At 31.9% G+C, this 20,708-nt stretch overlaps 1 protein-coding gene across 2 annotated transcripts in view; it reads left to right on the forward strand.

Annotated features, from left to right (window-relative positions):
• The first annotated feature begins 1,924 nt into the window (after window positions 1–1,924).
• Window positions 1,925–20,708, forward strand: part of LOC134728176 (phosphorylase b kinase gamma catalytic chain, skeletal muscle/heart isoform-like) — a 39,829-nt gene continuing 21,045 nt past the window's right edge. Inside the window, exons 1-2 of one of the 2 annotated variants that reach the window (XM_063592664.1) lie at window positions 1,925–1,998; window positions 14,384–14,583. In XM_063592664.1, coding sequence (XP_063448734.1) covers window positions 14,489–14,583 — 95 coding nt within the window. In that variant the 5' untranslated portion in view covers window positions 1,925–1,998; window positions 14,384–14,488. Of the gene's footprint in view, window positions 1,999–10,355; window positions 10,421–14,383; window positions 14,584–20,708 lie in introns of those variants that run through there. The other variant, XM_063592665.1, reaches the window with a different exon arrangement.

Raw genomic sequence — 20,708 nt, forward strand, 5'->3', positions numbered from 1 at the left:
TTTGTGCTTTTATTAACATCCATATAGAGCCTGCTTGTAGAACATTAATATATAAGCTTCATTTACACAGATACAAACTTTTAAATTTAGATCAGAAAAGATCTAGAAAAAATAATTTAAAATCATAGCCCTATTTAATGAAAAAAAAGGTTGTGTGTGGACTGCAAATCTCATATTTTCTATTAGGGACTCATTTTTAGATTTTATAGACGAGAACGTGTGTGATTTGTGTATAAAGATATACTGACATTTGTAAATAGTGTACATCGTTATATATATTCTATTGGTGATTGGATATTGTAATTCACTACTGTATGACATTCTATTGGTGAAGGGATATATTGACTTCATACTGAAGGTGTGCCTATATTGGCAGAAAATATACAGATACAGATACAGATACCAATAGTACATTCTGTTACCTATTCTGTTCTGTACAGGTATTCACCTCCGTTTAATCGGAGCACTCCACTTATCGGATGAGCAATAACCTATTACCTTTATATGTACGTTCCGCATCCGACAGGCGCACCACCAAACAGTGTATTCAGGATTAATAGGCTATATACACGGGTTATAATCACAGGACCTTCTGTTTTCCAAATAATTAATATTACCAATAATTGATCAGTTCCAGTTCGACGGGTTGAAACAGAAAGCAGAGAAAACTGTGTATCGTATAATCGGCATGACTTTATCAGATGACAATACTAATACTAAAATAAGGCTTGCGCATAGTTATATACTTTTTAAATTCAATCACGGACCCGCTATATCACGGGTGTGTTCTAGTGTGTAATATAAATATCACTCTATGCCTTCCTCAACCAACAGCAAAACCCTTAACAAAAGTAGGGTGTCCATTTAATTGTGCAATATGTGTAATATAAATATCACTCTGGGCCTTCCTCCAACCATCTTGTAAAACCCTTAAGTGTTATGTGTGACCCCTTCTGTAGCCATTTTTGTACGAAATTTTCAAATTTTAATTGCATCAAAACTACGTATAAAACGAATAATAGAGATATGTCATTTTGTATAGAATAGAATAGAATAGAATAGAATATTTTTATTTTCCAAAATAGGGCCCCAGGAGGGCATATGATACAGACAATATTATTATAAACATTAACATATGCAATACACACATAATAAAAGATATATAACAGTGTTATAAAAATAATAAAATAAAATAATATACCACAGAAAATACACTCAACAAAATAGTACTTAGCAATGTATTATTATTCAATGAATACTATGTTGAAATTGACTCAAGTGCACCCGGTAAGTGTATCTTCACTTTAAAAAGACAAACATGTATATATACCAAGGGGAAATTTGATGTAAAGCATAATTATTCACTGTGTCATTGCATGCAATAGAAAAGGAGGACTTTGTGGCAAATAAACCAAGATTTTTATTGAAAATCAACAGCCTTTAATACTGAGATTTTTGTTATAAAATTTGAAACATATATACTCTCTTGCTTTGTCTAAGCAACCTGTAAATTCCAAAAAACCTCAAGCTGGGTCACAAAAGTCGAGCGCACCCTAAAAGATATACTTGATTTTGTCCATAATTATATTTGTTTTATTTAATAACTACATTAATAAACTTCTTTGAAAAATGTAAACTACTTTTTTCCATGTGTAAACAATATTTGATTCCCCCAAGATGGAATTCATTTTAAAAAATCTCAGTGAACCCCCCTTTTCCACATTCAGAAAAAAACTTTACCCTAGCATTTTGCTCCTACATTGTTGGTCATCCCCCCCTTTCCATATATATTTGATTGTGTTAAAAGTTCTGATCATGTCAGCTTTATTTAAAAAGATGTCACTAGTATGGAGGTCATTACGTACACTAGATAAAAGACGGTAATTTTGTCTTTAGGTATTTACAGATTTATCCCCCTTGTTTCATTAGAGTTGTCTACCTTACAATTTATTTTGACAACTTTCCAGACGTTTTTCTGCATAGATTGTATGTCAATATGTAAGTCATTTGTTTTTCTTTAACACAATTAATCAAAATATCCACATATAATAAGTTCAAAATTACTTCAGGATTTAATTTCATCACCTAACATGAATGCATATGTTGTTTTGGTTTATGAAAATGATGAGTGGATGAGGATTGAAACTAAAACTTACTAAAAGAGGAACATGATGCCATTGATGGTCCAAACTGTCTTGTCAAGTATACATTCATATCCATGCCATGCTGTCTGATCAAATAGCACATGGTTTCAGTGTGCTTATTTTTCTAGCAGTATATTTATGCTGAATTATTTGTAGTTTTGAAAGAAACATGTGCTCATCTGTTACATACATAAACACAAAACTGAGGTCACTCTGATACTGATAAATGATGCCTTTAAAAACAGATGATAGTGAGGAGGAATCAGGATGTGGAAACATCTAGTTTTTTTGGAAGAATGAATGGTAGTAGATGTCCCTCTTCAGTCTTCACTCTAGATTGTCTATTTTGTTGTTGTCTCTGGTCCTACTGTGTACTGTCACATGATTTGTAATACATGTTAGATGTACTTGGCTGGATCAATGGTAGTCCAAATAATTATGATATCTGGCAAGGCTATTTTGCCAGACATCCAGTGTTCTCCACAGGACCTTTAATTTTAGCATCATGGTAATGTGATGCTATCTGAATTGATTTTCTCATGGAATTGTGTTATGGATGTGATGCTATAATTTTTAGAAACACGATGGTATTTCAAATTTCCTTTTTTTTTTACCAAGATGTTACATGTGTTATATGAAATATCTGGGGAGAACACTGACGTCATAATTATTTTGACTAGATCAATGGCAAACAACTGGTGTTTGGGTTTATTTAACAAAGCACAAGACCCTTGTCACCAACACATGACCAACATCTGTGCTGTATAATTGCCATTGAAGTTCATTTAGTTACTTTGTAACATTATCCTGGAGCCATGTCTTTGTGCTTCCTGGATGTCGGCTGGTGGTTTGGTGCAGATCCAATACTGGAGAAGCATATATATACTAGAGCAGCCTACTGGTCTTACTTATGTCAAGTATGCTGTTGTATTTGTTGCTATAACTTAAGTTACAGATTCTTCTGAATGGAGTGTCTGGGAGGCTTTCCCAATGGCCAGGTTGATATGGTTTGTCAAGTGTGGACTATGTTGATGGTTAGGTAAGCTCAAGATATTTCCAACTTTCTACTGTTTTTAGTGAGTGTCCATAAAGTGAGTACAAGTCATCTGGTGTTGTTGATGTCTTTCTGAAAAGTGGATACATGCATGACTCCCAAGATTTCTATAACCAAAATAAAAGATTTGACAGTACAAAAATGATGTATACAACAGTTTAAATATTTAACCATGTTAACAGTTGTGTTGACTCTGTATGTGATTTGCTGCGGAGCAAATTTTTGTCCCTATCTTGCTCAAAAGTTGTAGGCCCTCTTTATCAAAACCTATTTTTTTTGCTGCCCACTCCTCGTTATTTATCATAATGTTAAATAGTGATAAACAGATGATCGTTTGTCATCTCAGCTCAATTGCTTTTCTCACTTTTGCCAAACCGGCTCAAGCAAGAAAATCAATTGTGTTGAGATGACCAATGATAATTCATAATTACAGTTAAAAAAAATCTAACAAGTAACATTTTGATTTGTTGTTGGGTTGCTGTCTTCTTGAAATAAATATATAAATACCCTACATTTAATTCATATCGTATTCCTCTGTAAGTTAGTACATTTATACCAAACATTCTGTAAATGTGTTAAGGACAACATCGACTTCTCTTATTAATAACATTGAAATGTCAAATGTATGTCATGTATGAAGACATGTGTTTTATATGACAGTAAGACAGAGCATATCTATTTTCTCTTGTGATATATTGGTAATTAGTTTATGGTTTCTAATTAACGCTACATAATAGATGGATTGTTAAGTCTGACACATAAACCAGTCTTGATAGACATTTTAGAGAGGAAAGTTTAAAAAAAATTCTTTACATGAACATTTATTGGTTTAAATGTACATATGTACATGTACAATGATATTTATTTTATAAATGTTATTTTGGGTATTATATCATAAATTAACTCAATTTTTCTTTTAAAACTCTGGGTGATGCAGAAAAAATCATGTCTTTAACAATCAATCAGACCTGTATAGTTACAAAATGTACTTTACATCTTTTTTATGTTATTTTTCTTTTTCAATTTCTTCTATGATTGTATCAATAAAACAAAAATCAATTTGTTGTTGACCTACTACAGTACTAGTGCATAACTGATTACTTGTCTCATTTTTACCGAAGATGATTGCAATTTGGGCTAAAGAATGTTTCTTTTACAAGTGTTTGTTTGATAGTTAGGCCACACTTAAAAATATTCATGATATTTCGGTTTGCCCAAACCCTACCCAAAGGTTGAAACAGTGGGTAGGTAGGTAGGCATTTTCATTTTTTTTATTTCAAAAAAAGAAATTGAAGTATCAGATGTATATTAGTCTTCATGCCTATTTGATTAAAAAAAAACCTTCTTGAAATCAGGACAATAAAAGAATTTGAGTAGGCAGCTTTTTTCTGGTAGGTAGTGTTTGGGCAAACATACCTATTATTTATTATGGCCTTAAGTTTTGGTTTATGATGACAATTCTCTTTAGTTTCTGTTTGATTTATTCACAACTTATATTTAGAACTTGACTGTTTTATAGGCACCTGTCTATTGGGTGCTATAAACAGTTTCGTACTAAAAACTAGGGGTATTTCCCCAGTGAGATTTACATACTGATGGAATTCCCTGCTATTTATATACCACTAAATGAAAAAGTTGATTGTTTTTTATGTTCAATGTGAAAAACATATATTGAAGTTCAATTAAAATGCCACTTTTTTCAAGATTTAAAAAAAAAAAAATGTTTTTGTGACTTCCTACTATATGGGAGGCAACTCCATAAACAGCTGATTTTCACCTGTTGCAAAAAGCACTTTGATTTGTCAGGTAAGATAGCTCCTTTCGGAGCAGGCGAACGTAGGCTGAAACTACATTTTCTTAAATCAGCCGGACAAGCTCTTCGAAATGCATATTATAAGAAATCTCAAATATATGCACAGGTTACTGATCCATGTGTCCAAAGGTGGTCTGTTTTTAAGGTTTTTTAGGGGGAAAATGCCTAATTTCCAGCTGATAACTTGTACCAATTTGCATGTTTAAACAAGAGATGTTGGATTTTTTTTTATTTATTCAGACAGTTCATAGAATTATCTTTCCATTGATGTATAGATATCTATATAACTATGAATATCTGACTTCTGCATGATGGGTCCACTATTACATGCCCTGTTACAGAATGACGTCACGTAAAAAACTGTTGATTGCACCCATTGTCAAAGATTGCATGTTGACCTCTGGATGTCATTCGGTTGTTTGAGTCAATGTTTTACTGTCTCACTGCTTTCATGGTCACCTCTGTTCAGTTAAAACCTGTCTTTTCTGGTCATCCTTTTCTTGTCTCTCTGTAATAACACCTAATATGCATTTGAACCCTAGCTCAATAGTCTTGTTAGACATTAGACCTTTATAAATCATCTGAACATTTGGTCCAGTAAACAATTTTTAACCGGATTTTTGTGACAAAAATGTTGGTTATTAAATTGGAGATGCTCGGCGGTCAGTCAGGCGGGCGGGCGGACGTCAAATGTTGTCCGTGCATTAACTCATGAACCATTCAACCAAAGCTTTTAAAATTTTAATATGTTGTTACTGACAACTAAATGAAGGTCAAGTTCAATAATGGCGATTTTGACTTTTACTGTTCAGGAGTTATGGTTCTTGAAAGATTGAAAAATGGCATTTCCAGTCGTGTCCGTGCATTTACGTATGAACTGCTCTACCAAAGCTTCCTAAATTTTAATATGTTGTTACTGGTGACAAAATGATGGTCAAGTTCAATAATGACGATTCTGACTTTTACCGTTCAGGAGTTATGGTTCTTGAAAGATTGAAAAATGGCGTTTCCAGTCGTGTCCGTGCATTTACGCATGAACTGTTCTACCAAAGCTTCCCAAATTTTGATATGTTGTTACTGGTGACAAAATGGAGGTCAAGTTTTATAATGACGATTTTGACTTTTACTGTTCAGGAGTTATGGTTCTTGAAAGATTGAAAAATGGTGTTTCCATTCGTGTCCGTGCATTTTCTCATGAACCATTCAAACAAAGCTTTTCAAAGTCTAATATGTTGTTACTGATGACAAAATAGAGGTCAAGTTCAATAATGATGATTTTGACTTTTACTGTTCAGTAGTTATGGTTCTTGAAAGATCGTAAAATGGCGTTTCCAGTCGTGTCCGTGCATTTACGCATGAACTGTTCTACCAAAGCTTCCCAAATTTTAATATGTTGTTACTGATGACTAAATGGAGGTCAAGTTCAATAATGACGATTTTGACTTTTACTGTTCAGGAGTTATTGTTCTTGAAAGATTGAAAAATCTAAGCTTTTCAAATTTTAATAAGTTGATACTGATGACAAAATAGAGGTCAAAATTTGATATTGACGATTTTCACTTTCACCAATCATCAGTAATGGTTCTTGTGATATTGCCAGGACACAAATAAATGCTAATAAATCCGGTTTGCTGTCGTTGTGACAGCCTCTTGTTCTTAACTGGACTGAAATTCTTTTTACAGGATATGTGTGGGAAACCTTCGGAATGACTCATTCAGTCAGTTTTCAATGTTCCTGAAGTAGAGATTTGACTGTATTAGAAAAACTGTTCAGAAAGCATCATATCATAGTACCATGGCTATTTTGAGAACATTAAACATTGAATCATTATAAAGTCACAGGCACTTGTCTCAGAAGAGGAATTTTTTTCTGAGACGAGTGCCTGTAGTTAAAGTGGGGTGGGGGTATCTAGAACAAGTTTGTATTATTTTGTTGTAGTCTGTAGAGTATAAACAATTATGTTTTCAAAATTTTGCATTAATTTTGTCATAATTTATCCCTTCTGTTAGCTTAAGGGGGCTCGCGGGTCTAAATCAATTTTTTTATTTAATATAGGATTTCTCTATATTTTTCTATAAACGAACTTTATCTTATACTTAATAGAAAAATGAAATAAAAAAATGGGGTCACCGTTCATTTACGCTCACAATCTGCCTTTCAAAGAAGCATACATTTTTGTTAATGTCCTTTTTTGATGTTGAACTAATAGGAGAAATATCGGTAATATCGAAATAAAAAAAGAACTAAATTACAGAAATCGCTTAAATTTGACAATTATTTAGTTTATGTACAGCTTATTCGAAAAAAAAAAAAAAAATACAGGTCACCGATGAGTTAAAAAAGATATTTCAATTTTAATGGCAAAAAATGGCATTTTTGCACCAAAGGGAGATAATTTGGAACTTTTTCTATGATGTCAACATTTTAAAAGTCACCTTGGGCCAACATGAATTGATTTTTTGGAATGATTTGTGGATCATATGATTAAGTAACAACTACTAAAGGTGATAAATAAAATTTGTAATGAAAAATTAAAGTTTATTTTTTTGCGGAAAATCTTATACCCGCGAGCCTCCTTAAATCAGGAAATGCTTCCCCTAAATTGCCCCAAGAAATGTACATGTAGGAAGAAAACATTAAATTTTTAGTTATGTTTAACTTGATGTGACTATATAAATGTACAGTTTTATATTATTCTGAAATCTTTGATCTGAAGTAACAATAACAAATTATACTTGTAGGAGTATATAAAGTTTATGACTGTCATGACTTTATTAGTCAGGTGTAACATAAAACATATTTTATTTCTGCCTTAAGTCATGATCAGCATTTTAACTACAAAGGTGACACATGCATAGTTTTATATTAGGCCAAAGTGTTTGGGTGCTTGAAGTAATTCAGCTTCTGTTTTACTAGCCTGTCAACCCAGTGTTTGTGAGTAAAAATGTAGTTACCCACCTGAAGTAGGTGTGTATGACTTCAATTTTAATTGTCAGTTTTCCTGCTGAAGGTCGAGGTAATCTCTCTTGACAATCTGGCATTCTCTACTAATACAAACTTATCACCATTGTATTGTCAATAGTTATGATAGTGGTGTTGATCACCAACCTTCAATCAATCATAGATTTATTATGCCACTAAACTATGTTGACAATAAGGTCATACTATCTAGATGTGCATTTATATATTGACAGTAAATTGATTTTTTCCAGGAGTAATGCCCCTTTGAACCTAGAACTTTGGCCTAAATATACTACTGCAATAAGAAGTCATCTCATTTACTCCTCTGAAACCGCAATAGAATTTCATGAAACTTTGTATAATGAGTTAGAGGGGTCCTGATCCTGAAATCCTCAACGGGCTTAAAAACATGAAATCCAGAGGTCCCGAATTTAAATAAATTAAAATCCCAAAATTCGAAAAAAGAATTCCTGGATCCTGGAGCTTAATTATATATATAAAAACTCCCAAGCCTGAATTCCAGATAAAGGTCCTATCCCCTATCTACAAAAGCAAAAGATATAGGTGCTAAAGTAATGATTACAATGTTCAATTGCGAAAGCAATTACAAAAGCAATAACTCAAATATTCAATTGCAAAAGCAATATCTTAAGCAACAATGGATTGAATACAATACAATTGTTACAAAAGATCCTATATCAAAATCGATCATAACTCAGTCATTGTGCTGGTCATTATGTAATCAGGGATCATTACATATTTTCTAGATTTGACCTTGAGTATTACATAATGCATTATATTTACAGACTAGAACTTTATACTAAGTGTCTTCTTCCTAGGAACATAACAGGATATAATTATGCTATATGGTAATTAGATTTTTAAAGTGAATCACTGAGCATGTTGAATGGAATGGCATATTTATATGTATATCAATTATATTAAATTTAATAGAATGTTGTTTTTTCCATGACTCAGCTAACACGAATAATTCAGTCGTTATATTCCGCTGATCTACGATGGCTACATTAACGTGTGGGAGAAAATCGGACACGGAAAGGGCTTGAATTATTCGAGTTATGACTCAGCAGTCTAAGCCAAAAACCAATAGCCCTTAGTAGGCTAAGCATGTGACTAGACAAATTTATTTTGGCTACTAGGGAAAGGGGGAAAAAAAAGAAATTTTGTTTCTCCCATATTGAGGCTGATCACTAGCTTACTTCACCAATAAAAAGTAACTGCCATGCTTATCAGGGGCAGATCCAGCCATTGTAAAAGGGGGGGTTTCCAACCCAGGACAATGGGGGGTTCCAACTATATGACCCCATTCAATTGCATTGACCGGCCAAAAGAAAGGGGGAGTTCCAACACCCAAATCCTCCGCCCCCTGGATCCACCAATGCTAATGGTGTTGAAAGTGGCATTAACATGTCAAATATATAAGAAATCAATTAACTAAGCTTCCATGTCAGCACCATCATCTTATAATATCCTAATTGATATTATTAATATACATGTACATGTAATTACCTAGATTATATCAGACATATTGATCCTACTTCTATGTGGCTGATTCTAAGGTATGTAGGCTTTTACAAGACTAGTCTAGGGAGGGAATTGTTTCACACTCCATGTAATTTAAATCTAAAGGTATGTAAATATTAGTTATTCTATATGTATAAAATTACATTTGTAGTCCCATTGTTTTCATTAGAATTTTAGCGAATGATTGGATATTGACAGTTGTAGATCCAGAAATATTCATAATGGGCTGGGCTACTGACTGTCATAATACTTTACTGTATGAAAAGAGTGGGCCTAATATTGTGATTCCTTAAATTATTATTTTTTCAAAAAGGGGGGACCAGACCTCATTACTTTCCCCTACCTCCTCTGAAGGATGAGGGTTATCAGTATTTGGAAATTTTGAAAAGGACTGCCATTGGATTGTTTGGGAATGAATTTTTGGTTCAGTCAGTCATTGTAACTTTGTGATATTGTTCTACTCCAGTGTTATTGTGTCATCCCTTAACTGGAAGAAGGCAAAACAATTTAGAATCACATGTTAGTCAATGTAAAATAACAGTAAATTATAATCTTTGTTTCAAAAATTCCAATAGGGAACATAAATTGCATCATTATAAAGTATATTAAAGTTAATTTTTGAAAACATTGAACTTGTATTTAAGCTAGTATATGAATTTCTGCTGTTTGACTTCCATTCCTTTCATCCTTTGCAATACCTTATAATTTTGAAATTTGTAGCTGTATATTTAATTTCCTTCCGTTTTGCATATTATGATATATATATTTATTTAAATTTTGCTTGTTTCTAGAACATGCATTAGAACAGGAAGTAAATTAGGTGATTTTTAAAATTACTATTTTTATAATGAGGCAATCTGAATATTCACTGATATTATTAAGGGTTATATATATTCCAAAAGGTATGTTACTCATTATTTTAAACTTGATGTTCCATTTAGAAATATTTTTATCAGTTTTTTTTTTATCCCAAATAACTTTATTTATGAAGTATACATATAAATACATGTATTGTTTGTTTGTTTGTTTGTTTGTTTGTTCTGGAATTTAAAACACCTCTACCAAGAAATTCATTTTGTGTGCACACAAATCAAAATTGTGGTTTTTATCCATGGCAATCATAGGTTTGAACGTTGTTTTCAATTTAACTTTGTTTTTGTATTATTTGTACATGTATACATGGTTCAATTTCAAAATTTATTTTGTACAGAAGTTCATGCCAGTAACATTGTAGAATATCAATCAACTATTTATCAATCAATCAATCAAAATTTTGGATCAAAATATATAAAACTGCTTATATATCTATCTAATCCAGTCTCTGATAAATAAATATGCTTTCTTTAAAAAAACATACAGATACGTAGGTCTGAGTAATTTTCAAAACTGCATTGATTTTATACATATATATATATATTTGAATCTTATAAACATGTTAAAAGGCTACTCTGTATTCAGCATGGATATAACTCATTGTTGTTGATATACAAAATTCAGATAATTCCCTAGTCTGTAATTTATACCAGAATAATCGCACTAATAGGTATTTTATGAGACATGTATGAAATGTGAAGAAATTAACATGGTTATATTAGGAATTTTCATGTGAAAAGATTGAGATTGATTTCACATAAGGCCAAAATAAAAAAATAGGTTTGTTTGCCCAAACGCTACCTACCCAGAAAAAAGCTGCCTACTCAAATTCTTTTATTGTCCTGATTTGAAGAAGTTTTTTTTTAATCAAATTGTCATGAAGACTTACTAACATCTGATACTTCAATTTCTTTTTTTGAAAAAAAAAAAGAAAATGCCTACCTACCTACCCACTGTCTCAACCTTTGGGTAGGGTTTGGGCAAACCAAAATATTTTTAAGTGTGGCCTAAAAGGTTTCCAAACCATATAACTGAAAAGTTAATCTCATCTGGGAAATACCTTTTTATAGACATATGTAATTTATCAGTGACTGTGTCTGGAATCGATGCCAATGTTTGCATGACATAATCGGAAAATACAATAAATAACATTCCACGGAACTGGATCCAAGGAATTATCTGGGTGAAATCAAGAACAGTTTACACTGAATGCTATTAACTAAATGGTTTGTGTCAGAATACTGTTTTCTATTTTGTGTTTTAAGAAAAAATATTTTGTTAATTGTAAATATTGATATTTTTATTGGTTGCTATTTTCATTATTTTAGTATTTATAAGTGCATTAAGTTTTCAGGTTATGTTTGAATTTCCTGATTTAGAGTAGATGATAGATGTATTTTAAGGAGCAATTAATACTTTGTATGGAATATTAGAAAAAAAAATTTCACTCAAGAATCTTGGACTGTAAACAAATTTAGCATATATATATATTTAGTGCAGTACTTAAAATTTTCCCAAAGATTTTGATATACTAAAACATTTGTGCAGCTTTTTATGTCATGATTCCTATACCACATGTTTATAAATGCTACCTTAGGATAATGTTTCTGGGCCCGTTATCCAAATGTAAAATCAAAAGTTTCAAGCTACTTACTAATTTGGAAAAATTGTTGGCAAAGGGTAATGATTAATGTAATAAGTGCAAAAGCACTCAGTGCATTAAGTTCCATGACACAAGATGAACTAGTTGCATGTTCTATAAATAACTAAAACTACTTCATCTATTATTGATCTCATGAAAGTACAGACTAAATTGATATTGTGGGAAGGAATGAATAAGAAAATTACCAATCTGTATTTCCAGGATGCACATACTTTTCCCTTATTATGCAGATGGCGGATTAAGTGTGGCCCAGGGGGCCTGGAACCCCTTTTTTGTGGAAAAAAAACTTTTGATTTTTTAGGGAATCAAGCATGCTGGAATGGTCCCCCCTCTTTAGCAGTCAGTGCCCCCTATATATATGCATATCACTTGAATAGTCATGTAGAATTAATTTTAAATCTATTTAAGTTCTATATATGTATGTGGGAAGTAAAGAATTTGTGACAAAATCGATCATAAATTCTTCACATGTTTGATAAAGTTATTAATATATTATCCTGGAATTATTACATTTATAAGATACAAATATATAGAGATCGATACAGTACTGTATTATGAGAATTTTAAGTGGATTTTGAACTTATGTTATTTTTTTTTCAAAGGTTTATAGCAAGTATAAAACATTTGATGTTCAGCAAATAAAAGTAATAAAAGTAATATTAAGTCATGATATATGGTAGTAAGTTTGACATGTTTAAATGAATTCAAGTATTCAATTTAAAATTATTTAAAATATGAAAACAGTTTTGAATGTAAATTGAAATTTTAATAGTGCAGTTTAATTTTAAAAAGGATTTCGATGAGTTTAGTTTACTGTTTTGAAATTTTGTGCTTTCAAAGATTTGTTTTCTCAAATATATATATGCAGAGCCAGATTCTCCATACAAATGTGTCTTGTCTAAAAGATTTTTAGAAAGCAATTAAAATTTGAATAAAATAAAAGTTTTAAGCCTGTAAAGTCTTAATTGATTAAATTATCAATCATTGTATCCCCATTAGGAATTAAAATCTTTATTTTATTCAAGATTCTAAAGTTTCACATGTGAAATTCAATATGCATTTGCATATATCATATGAGAACAATTCTTTTTTTTACCTAAAAATCAATGAAGAATTTCTTTATTACTACCAAGCATGACATTTGAAATTATAATGTTATTCATATGACTTCTAATGCATTCTTTCTCTTATTGTATATAAGATACATAGAATATGATCACATTGACAATATCTACTTATGAGAAATAAAAAGATCTGTGTGAACTAGAAGACTCTAACGAAATACAATTCACTCATTATGTGAATTTTTATATGTTAATTTCAAAATTTGCAACTGTTAACTGATACATGTATACTGATACTTTTGTTGAAAAAGTAAGTGGTCATTTTTTGTTGAACTCCATTTGTTATATATAGATAAGTAAGTTTTATACCCTCTTTTTCATCTAAATGATTGAGTTACATGTACATTTTATTGTGGTGTACTATTAACTCAAAAATGAAGGGTTGGAACTGATAATTCTTTCAGAAAAAACAACTTTTGGCATTTTATCTAACGTAGATGTGATCTAAGATGTTTTGAGTTTATTGATACAAGTTAAACGCATGCTGTTGATTTTGTCTGTGAATGCAAAGCTTAAATTGTTATTCTGATCAATCTTAATTCTGTAAATTCAATTCTGTAAACAAATCTGCCAGAAGGAAATGTCTGTTTATAATGAATTACTTGTAGCATTGCAAGATTTAAATAAATGGATGATGTTTGCACCAAGGATAAACTGATCCAGAATATGCAGCTACCAATTATACATAATAATACAGTATCATCAAGATTATATATGTAATTTTGAAAAATGATTTGTTTATCCGAAAAGACTATAAGAAAGAATATTTTTGAGATTTCAGCAGTTCTAACATATCTTTAATATAAGTACTTATACATGTACTCCATATGCCATAAGCATACAAGAAAATATGTTGTTTCCCTGCGTAAATATATATACATTTTAAGTCAGAAAAATATTGTTGCCTTTTTTCTTGCCGTTACAAAATTTTCAAGATTAGAGGAGCTAGAAAATTTGACATCATACATTGTAATTGAATTTTGACAAATAAAGAACTGAGATCAAGCTCATCACCTGTTGATCATGCTGATTATAAAAGATAATCAACCAGTCAGCAGAATTACAGATGATGAAAGTAAACTTACAATTATCATAACTAGATCATGGATAATAATGATATTGAGTAAAGACATCAGGGCAACATCTTCTAGATATGAATAGTTTCTAACAATTAAATACATTATTTGATTCATTATTTATTTTAGGTTAGTAATGACAATGTAAAGGACTGATTCACTCTAGAAGTTGTTATTGTTGGCAGGCTGTATTATGTAGATTGGAGGAGGAACAATCAACGAATCTCGTAGATTATGGCCAGGGATGATTTGCTGGATTCAGCTCTCCCTGATCGAGACGAGGCCAAAGAATTCTACGCCAAATATGAACCAAAAGAAGCCTTAGGAAAGTAAGTTGTAATTTTAAGTGAAATTCAGTAGGTTAATAGTTGCATAGAATGTTCAATTCAATAGACCAGAGAAAAAAACTAAGAAAAAAATATCATCATCATGTTGTAAACCTGTGGCCAATATTTCTGGATAAGTGTGAATTAAGTTCTTAAGGGCATACGATACAGTTACAGGGGAGGTAATGACGTTGCTAACATAAAATGTTATTTTCGCGACGTCAAACTGTGACATATCGGGAAAAAGATGCCTTTTTTGACTGATTTTTATCATTCAAACTGATTTAATTTGAAAACGAGTTCATGGACCACTATTTTTCAAAACAGCAATTTGTTTCATTTTGCAGGGGGATTATGTGACCCAAATTTTATAAAACTGTAAATAGAGGATTTTTTTTAATTTTGATAAACATGCAGCAAAAAATTACGTATTTCCTCAATTCATGAACACTAGAACACACCCGCGAAATCGCGGGCATGTACAGCTTGTGAACTGTTGTATGATTATTTTTTGTAAAAGATAGTATGTATTGAGAATTACATAAAAGGTATCTCCCTTTTTCCAAGGTCCAATATTTGTGTCCTTTCTGTTAAATTCAATTATATTCGTGTTTCTGGCCTACCACAACAATTATTCTTCTCCTTTGCTACAATGCTTCTTTTGGTAAAAGTCAAATCAAATTAAAATTTTGCACCGTTTCAAATATGAAATAAATGTAACTGCTTATATATAGACAAATATTAGTCTAAAAATATGCTTCTATGACAATCCAGTGCTTTTTCTGAGAGCCTTATTAATATGCCAATGGTAGGATTTGAATCATGTATAAATGACGTACTACAATACCGACTAAGGCCAATTTGAGGGGTTGTCGATCAGAGGGGTCCTGATCCTGAAATCCCGGGCTTAAAACCATGAAATCCCGAGATGCAGAATTTAAAGAAATTCATATCCCGAATTCGAAAAATATATTCCTATATCCAATAAGGATCAATCCCCAAATCCCGAGCTTATTAACTCCCGATCCCGACGCCCCGAAAAAAGGTCCTGCCTCCCTCTAATCTCTACCTTACTTTCATTTTTGCCAAGTCACTATTTTCCCTTTTAACATGCAATAAATATATAGAAATGCACTGACATAATACAGCGAGTCTCAATACATATTAAAGTAGTATAATCGTAGTTTACATGTAGATAAACGCGAAAGATATTTGTCCTCTCTAAGGGATATAATAGTTGTGATTTTTGCAATCTAAACACCATGATATGGAGAACATTCTAAGGTTGGTTGTACTTGTGTCACATGTTTTACTTATTTTAATACAAATGCAACTGGTATGACCAATAAATTATATTTAACGAAAAGCCCTGACAGAATACCGAGAGTCTCTAGATATATTAAAGTAGTATAATCGTAGTTTACATGTAGATAAACGCGAAAAATATTTGTCCTCTCTAAGGGATAGAATAGTTGTGATTTTTGCGAGCTAAACACCATGATATTGAGAACACTCTACGGTTGGTTGTACTTGTGTCACATGTTTTACTTATTTTGATATAAATGCAACTGGTATAACCCCTTGAATAGTAAACATTAAAAAAAAAAACAGTTGACAGAATACAGAGAATTTCTATATATTGAAGAAGTATAATCGTAGTTTACATGTAGATAAACGCGAAAAATAATTGTCCTCTCTAAGGAGTTATAATAGTTGTGGTTCTTGCGATCTAAACACCATGATATGGAGAACCCTCTGATTGGCACATCTATTTTTCTTTTTTGTTATCTATCATACGATTGGTTGTATTTGTGCATGTTTCAAACAGGAAGTCTTATCTAAGACTAAAAGTCAGTCTGATGACGGAATCATTTCCAGACTCCTTTTTTGTCGTTTTTCTCCCAAAAAAACTCAATCTGAATAATCATAAGAATGGATGGCAAATGCGACTATGCATGTTACCTATAGGACACAGAAGCATGATGATTGATTTATTGTGGAAGGAAGAGAAGCGACACCTAAAATGAGGTCTTTTCGTTTAATAGTATAGATTTGATAAATATGTCAAATATGAGTTATTTCTGATTTAGTAAATGCATAATTTTTTAGGATACTTATAAAAAACAGAAATTACCGATTATTTAACAAAAAACAATTTGTGTTTATCTTTTATGACAAAAAAGATGTGTCTTTCTTTCGAAAAAAGAAATTACGGCCACAAATCTGAATTTTGAACAAATATACATTTGTACAAAATTTCGACCTCATTTTACTTAAAAAGTAGCACATGAAGGTATATTTTTTATTACAGATTTGATTTAATCAGGTAAAAAATAGCCTATATGCAAAGGAGTAGGTTCATTAAGACCCTTTTTTGGCCCCAAAATATAGCAATTTTACAAAATTGTTATAATGTAAACTTTTAGTTATTTATTGGATAGTAGTATGGTTCTGCTACATAAAAATGGGTTGTTTTTGTCAATACAATGCACATATATTGGGTACTAGCACCATTAAGTCATGCTAAATTACTGAAATCTTAACAATTCCAGCCTTTTACTTAAATTTTAGACGGTTTCCGTGTAAAACGAAAGTGGCCGCATCCGTGTTCATCCAAAATATTGAAATGGAAGTTGTATTTTATGATAATACATAACATATATAAAGATTGAGGATGAACACTGATGCGGCCACTTTCGTTTTTGACAAAAACCATCTGAAAAGTGACATTTTTTCGCATGTTTGGTAGATTTTTCATATTTTAGCTTGAATCGGATCGTTTTTAATGACTGAATAAGTTAAAATCTTTCACTTAAATTAATTGAATCATATGAAATAGACACTTAAGTGTGTAAAAAGTGGTCAAAATCTTTCGTCAGATGAAACTGAAATTTGAGGCCAAAATCGGTCCTTACCGGACCTACTCCTTTTCACGAATTTGTAAATACAGGATCTAAACTGTATCGTATGCCCTTAACCACTTCCAGTAAAAATCTTACAATTTGTAACATACAAAATTGCAATGTTCTAGCTGTTGACTGTACTGCAGAAAATTGCACTCATCAAAGCTATGCAGGTGCTCACAGATTTTCCTGCCACTGGTCGCTGTAATTCTATTTAAATTTACTGTAATCAAAAGCTGTTTACCAAAAATTGAAGTGCTGAACCATAAATGCTAATACATGTATGAAACTCTTGTTGGCAGTCTAAATTCAGTCACATGTGCTTTATTGATATCAATAACTAAGGATGTTTATTAGGTGTGATGGCTCTAGGTTAAAATCCAAATTGAACTAACCAATTGTGAGAAAATTGGTAAATACCTGCATAAGTTTTGGCATTAATTATCTAATTCTGTTGATCAGAAGAAGAAAAATTATTTGACATATTCAAAATTTTGCTAGAGATTCTTGAAAAAGATAGCAAGAAAGGTGAGAGTCTTGCCAGGTATTATACAAGACTCAGGTTACAAGGCAACTTTATTCTGGCATTTAGTTGCTTAAACTTTGCTTTAGAAATGTGTTATTTTACTCAAAAGACATGCTTTAAGAATGTGCACACGTTTGTTTAAAGTCATGCTTTTAGAATGTGCGCATTTTTGTTCAAAAGTCAAACTTAAAGGACACATACATGGATGTTTGTTCAAAAGACATGCTTAAAGTACATGTTTAGGTAATTGATAACTATTTGTTATCACATTCCAGTTGTAATATCAGTTGTATGGGTAGGAGTTCATACTTGTTTGCTAAATACACCTAGAGTATGATAATATACAACTGTATTACTTACCCAGTGATAACTTATCTTTTAACACCTTTATAATGCCAAGAATGTGTCCTGTTTAAACAAACTGCATTCCCCAGTCAGTACATGTTATCCTCTTCCTGTGTAGCTGTGCAATGTCTGTCTGTCTGTCTGTCTGTCTGTCTGTCTGTCTTGACTCTCTGTTCTGTCTGTCTTGTCTGTTCTGTCTGTCTTGTCTGTCTGTTCTGTCTGTCTGTCTTGTCTGTTCTGTCTGTCTTGTCTGTCTGTTCTGTCTGTATTGTCTTTCTGTTCTGTCTGTCTTGTCTGTTATGTTCTGTCTGTCTTGTCTGTTATGTTCTGTCTGTCTGTTTTGTTCTGTCTGTCTTGTCTGTTATGTTCTGTCTGTCTTGTCTGTTATGTTCTGTCTGTCTGTCTGTCTGTCTGTCTGTCTGTCTGTCTGTCTGTCTGTCTTGTCTGTCATGTTCTGTCTGTCTTGTCTGTTATGTTCTGTCTGTCTGTTATGTTCTGTCTGTCTTGTCTGTTCTGTCTGTCTGTCTGTCTGTCTGTCTGTCTGTCTCTGTCAGTCTGTTTGTCTGTCTGTTTTTGATGAGTGTCTGTCTGTCTGTTTGTTTTTATCCTCTCCCAAAGTAGCTCTGCAATTTTTAAAAGTTTTTGATGAGTGTCTGTCTGTCTGTCACCCTCTTACAACAAAGGAAATATGTTATGGAAATATGTTATAACAACTAATTTTTCTGTTTTGGCTATGAAGGTATATGTTTATATTGCAGTATAAGCCTTTTGGTGAGTGTCTGACTGTCTGTCTGTTTTTATTCTCTCCCAAAGTAGCTGTGCAATTTCTTAAGTGTCTGTCTGTCTGTCTGTCTGTCTTTGGTGAGTGTCTGTCTGTCTGTCTTTGGTGAGTGTATGTCTGTCTGTTTGTTTTTATCCTCTCCCAAAGTAGCTGTGCTATTTCTAAAGTTTTTGATGAGTGTCTGTCTGTCTGTCACCCTCTTACAACAAAGGAAATATGTTATGGAAAAAACTTTTTAAAAAAATCTGCAGACAAACAAATTCATTTAAAAAAAACAAGGGACTATTGGAATCTGGAAAAATCTTAAATTCTGGAAAACGAATAAAAAAAATTATGATGAAAACTAACTTTACTATATATGTGGCAGATGTAAAAATTGATTACAGTGTCAGTTTTATCATACTATATCAATGTATATCAGGGTTGTAAGATTGTTATCTATCCTGTTAATATAGTTATCATACGTTGATGTCAATATCTTTGACACAGATATTTTGTACCTTAATAAGTCATGATATCATTGTGTTGCAGTGGTATTGAAACCCTATGAACATGAAAGTTGTTTGGTAGGAGAATTTTTTTTCCAAGACCACTCATTCTTAAAAAAAAAATTCTTGTCTTTAGGTCATTTATAAGGACTTAAAAGATATGCCTAGTATCAAATTTCATATACATTTGATTATGACCTTGAGCAGTTAAGGGACATGTGAATGTTGCATTTAGAAGTGGTTTATTTTAAGTCATATTTTATTGGGAAAACTTTTGTTCATTTGTATGTTTACATTATTGTACACATACCTGATAGTACAATTATGTATACATTTTTAAAGAAAAAACATTTCAGAGGTAGAAATAACAAAAAGATTATTCGAACAATGAAAAATAAAGGCTTCATGATTCAATCCCTGCACTCAATAAATGTGAAGACTTGGTATACATGTATATCAATACTCAGGTTACTTGATATCATAAATGTTGATTTTTTTTCTTGTGGAGTTTTAAAAATTTCTAAAGGTTACAGCACTAAGCAGTTGAAAGCAATCAGTAAAATCTTAACATTACATTGTTCCACATTTTAAACTAGTGTAAAAGTTGATAACATTCCAACAAGGTTTTAAACAGAGGTTGTTAACCTAACTGTCCTAAGAAGTTTGTATTGATTGAAGTCTAAATTAGAACATTCTGATCTATAAAACATATTTATATGAGGTTGTACTGACATTGAAGTTCTTTGCCAGTAATATGATTGAAGTCTAATGTTTTTATAGCTGCACCATGTTGCCAAGTCATAAAATCTTTATTCCAGAACTGAACTTAGGAGTGGAAGGGTGGGTCTTTTAATTTAAGTCTATAGAAATGTTAAGCTTGAATTCCTTGAACTTCATAAGAGCTTCCTAGATTTGGTGTCAAATTTCATTTGAGCATGCATACAGTGTCAGAGGCAGATTTAGGGGGTGGCAAGGGGGGAAAAGGTTGATGATTTAGAGAATTACAGAAACGCCCCACTATTAGGCAGTCAGTGTGTCCCAACTTATGGAAATTTCTGGATATGCACGGAGTGAGATACTTTTCA

The sequence above is a fragment of the Mytilus trossulus genome, chromosome 8 (assembly GCF_036588685.1).
Source record: "Mytilus trossulus isolate FHL-02 chromosome 8, PNRI_Mtr1.1.1.hap1, whole genome shotgun sequence".
Taxonomy (NCBI): Eukaryota; Metazoa; Mollusca; class Bivalvia; order Mytilida; family Mytilidae; genus Mytilus; species Mytilus trossulus.